Source organism: Hyaena hyaena, unplaced genomic scaffold (assembly GCF_003009895.1).
Source record: "Hyaena hyaena isolate Hyena2069 unplaced genomic scaffold, ASM300989v1 scaffold_637, whole genome shotgun sequence".
NCBI classification, from domain to species: Eukaryota; Metazoa; Chordata; class Mammalia; order Carnivora; family Hyaenidae; genus Hyaena; species Hyaena hyaena.
Window position 1 is genome coordinate 801,983 of NW_024081260.1, and position 7,374 is coordinate 809,356.

General features: G+C 38.5%; 1 protein-coding gene across 1 annotated transcript; it reads right to left on the reverse strand.

Moving 5' to 3' along the window:
- Positions 1-2,623: 2,623 nt before the first annotated feature.
- On the reverse strand, positions 2,624-3,586 carry LOC120249089 (olfactory receptor 2W1-like). Its single transcript, XM_039257590.1, has one exon. The coding sequence runs from the start codon at positions 3,584-3,586 to the stop codon at positions 2,624-2,626; it is 963 nt and encodes a 320-aa protein (XP_039113521.1).
- Between the last annotated feature and the right edge of the window lie 3,788 nt (positions 3,587-7,374).

Sequence of the window (7,374 nt, forward strand, 5' to 3'; positions counted from 1 at the left end):
CGATTTTATCTTATATTTCACCTATTCTCTCCTCTGCTTCTTCAGTCCTCACTGTCACTATATCTAGTTTATTTTGCCCCTCAGTTATGGCACTTTTAATTCATCCTGACTAGTTCTTAAATCTTTGACCTCTGCTGCAAGGGTTCCTCTGGTATCTTCTACCTTTCCTCAAGCCCCACTATTAGTCTTATGACTGTTGTTTTATTTTTTTTTTAAATTTTTTTTTTTAAATTTTATTTATTTCTAGGAGAGAGAGAGAGAGAGACAGCGTGAGCAGGGGAGGGTCAGAGAGAGAGGGAGTCACAGACTGAAATAGGCTCCAGGCTCTGAGCTGGCAGTCAGCACAGAGCCCGACGCGGGGCTCGAACCCACGAACCGCGAGATCATGACCTAAGCGAAAGTCGGACGCTTAACCGACTAAGCCACCCAGGCGCCCCATTATGACTGTTGTTTTAAATTCTTGTTCAGATACATTGTTTATATTATTTTGAGCAAGGCTCTGGCTGTGATTTTTTCCGGAATTTTCCTTTGGGGAGAATTCCTACATCTTGTCATTTTGGCTAAGTTTCTGTCTTTTATGTGTTTCAAAAGCTTGTTATGTGTCCTTCACCTGAGAGTACTACTGTATTAAAAAGAAGTCATACACAGTCTAGGCCTGGCACTCCAGGAAGTGTTTCTGGTGTACTGTACTCTCTGCTGTTACATTTTGGCTGCTTTTCCCCACTGGTCAGACGTCTGCAGAGCCCCTCCTTGCTTGCAGTGGTGGAGTGTTTGGACCTTAACTAGGTGTGCCTTAATTTGTTTGTTGAAGTAACCTTGGAAATAAAAAGGGGTAGGAGAAGCCTGATCCCATAAAAAGAGAAAAAGGAAAGGGAACCCAAGAAAACCAAACAGAGAATTAAAAAAGCTAGCCATTGAGATTGAGACAGTGTCGGAGTAAATGTTTCATGAATTAGTAAGTAGTGAATAAGACTATTTTATTACCTTTTAAACATCTTAATTTGTGTCTTCTCACTTCCTTGTATCATGATAAATAAGATATAAATAACAAAGACCCTTTACTCAAGATACTGATAAATGTTTGTATGGCATCACAAGAGATTTGATGTCCAAAATCTTTATTTATACATTACTATTTTATAGGCTCCCTACTATGTAAACCAAACCATCCATTCAGGTCTATATTTCTGAAGATGCAAGCACTAATAGAGAAAATAAAAGCTAGATAAACAAAACAGTTCCTACGGGTCCTTAGCCTAAATCATATGCATTCAAGTTTATATTTAGAGCCTCTTTGTGTTATATTAGAAACAAAAATAAAAATTTGTAATGACCTGTTTCCCTGAAGATATGCCAATGATTAGAGTCATAAAAGAGCTAAGTAGGATAGGTATAGTATTGTTTCCATCCATAGAATGTTCATGTACAGAAACTATTCTATTAATTGTCTCTACGACCTAGAAATTACTTGCCTCAGTAGAAATTAAAGACAGATTCCCACCAACAGTGCACGAAGGTTCCTTTTGCTCCACACCCTCACCAACACTTATTATTCTTATATTTTTCATTTTAGCCATCTGACAGATGTAAAGTGATCTCTTATCGTGGTTTTAATTTGCATTTCTCTGATGATTCGTGATGTTGAGCATATTTTCATGTGTGTTGGCTCTCTATCTTCTTTGGAAAAACACACATTCAGGTCTGTCCATTTTTAAATCAGATTTTTTTTTGAGGTTTTTTTTTTTTTGTATTGAGTTGTATACGTTCTTTATATATTTTGGATATATAATTTGGATATTTCTTCTCCCACTCAGTGGTTTGCCTTCTTATTTTGTTGATTGTTTGTTGTGCAAACCCTTTCAATTTTGTTGTAGTCTCAATAGTTTTTTTGCTTTTGTTTTCCTGGTCAGAGGAGATATATTTCAAAAAATATTTCTGTGGCTGATGTCAAAGGAAACTATTCTCATGCACTGTTGGTGGGAATGCAATTTGGTACAGCCACTGTGGAAAATAATATGGTGTTTCCTTGAGGAACTAAAAATAAAATTACCAAATCATCCACTAAAAACACTAATTTGAAAAGATATATGCACCCTATGTTTACTGTAGCATTTTTCACAATTGCCAAGATATGGAAGCCACCCAGGTTCCAATAGATAGATGAATGGATAAACACATGTGGTATATATACACAATGGAATATTACTCAACTATAAGAAGAACAAGATCTTGCCACTTGCAATAATATGGTTGGAGCTAGAGCATGTAATGCTAAATGAAATAAGTCAGCCAGAGAAAGACAAATACCATATGATTCCACTCATGTGTGGAATTTAGGAAACAAAGCAAATGAACAAACAAAGAAAAGGAGATAAAAAAAAAACAGACTCTTAAACATGGGGAGTTAGTAATTTCTAGAGGGGAGCTAAGTGAGGAGATGGTTGAAATAGATTAAGGGGATTAAAAGCACAGTGATGAGCAGTGATAAATGTATAGAATTGTTGAATCACATTGTACACCTGAAACTAAAACTATGTAACATTGTGTGTTAATTGCACTTGAAGAAAACAAATCAAGACAATTAGAAAATGGATTTCATTGCCTTATCCAGGTTAATACTTTTCTATGACTTTTGGTTTTTCTTAGATTTTCTAGATTCGTGGTCAACCCCCACCAGCTTCCTCAGTGCATTCTTCATGTCCTTATTCCGCAGGGTATAAACAAGAGGGTTAAGACTTGGAGTGATGATCGTGTAAAAGAGGGTGAGAAATTTTCCCTGGTCTTTGGAGGCACTGTTACCTGGTCGAAGGTACATGTAGATAATAGTTCCATAGAAGATGGACACGACAGTGAGATGAGATCCACAGGTATTAATTGCTTTTTGTTGGCCTTCTTTTGACTTTATTCGTAGCACAGCTTTGGCGATGTAGCCATAGGATATCAGAATCAGGCCGAGTGGGGTAAGGACAATGACGATGCCCAAAGCAAAAACAGACATTTCAACTGATGTGGTGTCTATACACGCTATCTTGACCATAGCTGGCAACTCACACAAGAAATGGTCCAGAAGGTTGTTTCCACATCGAGGCAAATTCAGGGTGAGTGTACATAATAATACAGAAAAAGCCAAACTAATGCCCCACACTGTGATTATCATCTTGAGACAGAGATGAGGGTTCATGATGACCAAATAATGCAAGGGCTTACAAACAGCTGTGAAACGATCGTAGGACATAACAGCTAAGAGGAGGCACTCAGCGGAACCCAACCACATATAAACGTAGAGTTGAGTGACACAGCCCACATAGCTGATGGTCTTGTCAGGTCCCCACAAGTTAACGAGCATCTGAGGGATGATGCTCGTTGTGAAACATAGGTCCAAGAAAGAGAGGTTTCTGAGGAAAAAATACATTGGTGTGTGGAGATGGGCATCCAGGAGAGACGCAAGGATGATGGCTGTGTTACCTACCCATGTAATGAAGTAGAAGAGAGTGACGACTCCTGATAGGACCATCTCCAGCTTGGGATGGTCCGAGAAACCAAGCAGAATAAAACCGTGTAGAGAAGTGTAATTGTTTTGGCCCATAGTCCTTCAGTGGCCAAATCCTAGAAAGAGAAAAGCAGAGGTGAAGGAGGATGGGGATGAAGATGAGGAGGAGGAGGAGGAGGAGGAGAAGGAGCAGGTGGAGAAAGAAGGAAAGGAGAAGCAGGAGAATAAATTTGTCAGTACAGACCACATAATTTAAGTAAATATAGAATTAAGAAAAGGGGAAGAATTTATGTTAATAATTAAAAAATAATGGGTGAAAGTAAATATTATAGCTTAGTAATCTGGTATTTGTTGTAGATCCTTTTATGGTGTCGGGTTTAATATTATGTATTTTTTGTAGGTGAGCTTGGAGACTTACTCTTAAACTCAGGATGAAATTTGTCACATGTAAATTTGGATGTTTGAAAAGGATCTGGTTCTAAAGTGATGTGACCCTCTGATTCTCTACCAATCTTGTTCACTTGTATAGTGAACAGATTCTTTTTTTTTTTTTTGTCAAACTGTAATTATTTTGTGTCAGTATGAGGAAAAGAATGTTCTTCTTTTTTCATATCTTACTGAGTACTACTGTTGATGTCACAGTTTATTATGTAGGAGACATGGCCTTTTATCCTTGGCATCTTTATTTCTGTCTTCTCAATACCTAACTTACACCAAAATGGTAAATTTTAATGCAGTTATATTTTAACTATCCTCTCACTTTTAAGAAGCTTCCACAGTCACTACCCTTACCTAAACCACTAGTGTCTGTTTTCTAAAAAAAGATTTTAAATGTTTATTTTTGAGACAGAGAAGGGGAGAGAGAGAGAGAGAGAAAAAACATGAGCAGGGAGGGACAGAGGGCAGAGACAGTCTGAAGCAGGGTCCAGGATCTGATCCATCAGCACAGAGCCAGATGTGGGGATTGAACCTACAGACCCTGTGATCATGACTTGAGCCCATGTCAGATGCTTACCTAACTGAGACCCCCAGCTGCCCCCATTGTCTCTTTTCTAGATTCTGGCAGCTGTCTTCACTTCTTTCATTGAGACTTTTTTTGTTTGTTTGTTTACATTGTCACACGATTCAATGAAATCAATCACATCATCCATGTCCTTATAATTTGCTGGCCCCCTTCTGTTGCATTGAAGAAATACTCGGATTCTCTAGATTCCTGGATGGACCGGCGTGAGGCCTCATTCTCATCTCAGAAGTCACTTTAGACACATGGATTCCTGGCCTCCTCCCAGTGTGACACTTGAAACTCATTCCCATCTGAAGCCCTGGGAGCCCTTCCCTTCTTTTCTGGACTTCTCCTTGGTCTGCAGTCCTGCTCATTCTTTTGCCGAGTTCTGAATATTTCTTGCCTAAAGAGGGATACTCTGAAGCCATTTTTTTTTGTTTGCTATCATATATCATGAATAGGGTGACCTGCAGCCAGCCAGTGTATCCCAGAGCCTAAAATCATAGGAAGGAAGAGTTTTGCTTCATGTCTCTGTAAGTTCTTTAGGTGTTTGCTCCCATACAACTTACCGAGCACTTCTGGGCTCAGAGTTCTCATTGTGAAAATAAGGAAAACAACACTGCTTGGGCTCAAGGTGAACTGAATCATGAATCTCCTTGAACAATAGCACATCTCCACAAATATTAGTTACTACGATTGTTATGAGAACAAATTACAATGTACCATGTAGGTAAAAGTTGAACAGCCTCCCATGGTACTCTGTAATCTTTAAGAGAGTGTGTGATGTCTGTTGCTCTCCACTCTCTTCATGCTGCCTAAAGCATTCCCCTAATACCTGTCTATCCAAGTGTCTGTGTATCCATGTATCCATCTATCTCTATCTACCACCTACCTATTCTCTCATATTTATACATAATTTTCAAACAAGAAAACAATTGTCATACTATGAAGTGCAAAATCACTTAAAGTTGTTAGTTAGCATTTTAACTAACTAATTTAAAGTTGTAGTTAGCATTACATTAAAAATGTATGCTGGTGTTTTTGAAGTTGCCTGAATGGGAGGAGAGAAGGTGACAGACAAGTGGGAAAGTACGTGGTTTTTATAGTAACAAATAACAGGTACATTCAGTTTGGTGAAAAGAAATTTAAGACATTAGTTTTATTCTAAGGAGTAATAAACTCAGCCTCATTCAGTAGTGTGATCCAGGTAGAACTCCTGTAGACTTGTGTGAGGTTGTTAGAACTGCCCAAATTTTAAACAATTGAACAGATTATCAGTAGTACTCCATAATGTCCTATCACTGAGTATAAAAGTACAACTTCTTACTGCTGAAGCTGTAGTAACATTTAGAAAGTTTCTATTAAAATGTAACAGGGATGACTGGGTGGCTCAGTTGGTTAAGCCTCTGACTTTGTCTCGAGTCATGATCTCACAATTCGTGACTTCAAGCCCTGTGTCGGGCCCTGTGCTGACAGCTCAGACCATGGAGCCTGCTTTGGATTGTGTCTCTTTCTTTCTCTGCCCCTACTCCACTCACACTCTCTCTTTCTCTCTCAAAAATAAATAAACACTAAAAAAACCCCTAAGGGTGGCACCTGGGTGGCTCAGTCAGTTAAGTGTCTGACTCTTGATTTCAATTCAGGACATGGCCCCTGGGTCAAGCCCCACATCAGGCTTTCTGCTGGGCATGGAGCCTGCTTTGAGATTCTCTCTCTCTGCCCCTCTCGCCCTTTGTGTGTGTCTTGCTCTCTCTCAAAAAAATAACTAAGAGAAAATACATACTGAAAATTAACAAATCTCAAACTGCTGTCCATCTCCCCCTTGTGTGTGTCTGTATAGTACAAATATATTCAATATGCTATTTGTCATGACATTTCAAATTTGTTTCCTGGATATTATGAAGAAAATACCTCAAACTGTGGCCATGATTTGAAAGGAGACATGTTTAGAAGCAACTGAATATACTGGCTAAGATAGTTAATTTGAGAGACTCATTTGGTGATTACCTCAGAATTAGCTTTTCAAGGGGCGCCTGGGTGGCTCAGTTAAGCCTCTGACTTCGGGTTAGGTCATGATCTCATGGTTCGTGGGTTCTGTTCTGACAGCTCGGAGCCTGGAACCTGCCTGGATTCTGTGTCTTTATCTCTGACCACTCATGCTCTGTCTCTTTCTCAAAAATAAATAAACAACAACAACAACAACAAAGAATTAGCATTTCAAGAATCGTGATTTAAGCCTGGATTCTACCATTGACTTAGTTTGATAAAAGAAAAAAAAATAACGCTCTGTAATGTGTTGCACACTGTCACACATCTTTATAGGTCTATAATGTCTGAGCAGGGAGATAAATAAATAATACTTATTTACATCGACAGACAAGTTGGTATGTGTAATAGTCCTGACTTCTGAATAAGACAGAACCTCAGTTAAAATTATATGAAAGCAAAAATGAAAAGTCTTTGAAAATGAAAATCAGTGCCATGCTGTTAATTCCTTAGCTATTTCCACTATGGCCTTCATTGTTTAATTCAGGAAGGGGAAAAATCCTTCTGCCTATTAAAATCCTGACACTGGAAGTCTTTAAACAATTTTTCATGCACACTATGAGATTTAGAGACAGATCTGATTCCTTCCCATCTGCACAGTCCTCCTGCATAAAGTATGGCATTTCAGTCCTTCATTTCTAATTTAATCTTCATTTCCCTGTTACATTTCTGCTGGACCAAAATGTCTGAAATCACACATCAAGAAATGGTTTCATGTCCTCCTCTCTAGTGGAGAATAGACTTAATCTTCCATAATAGAGCTAAAAGGGAAATAAATGTCTCTGCAGAGATTTACACTCTTGATTTATTCTAAGAATTCTGAAAGAAAACCAGA

Excerpts from the sequence above, each read along its gene's own strand:
- LOC120249089 (XM_039257590.1), bottom strand. The coding sequence starts at position 3,586 with ATGGGCCAAAACAATTACACTTCTCTACACGGTTTTATTCTGCTTGGT.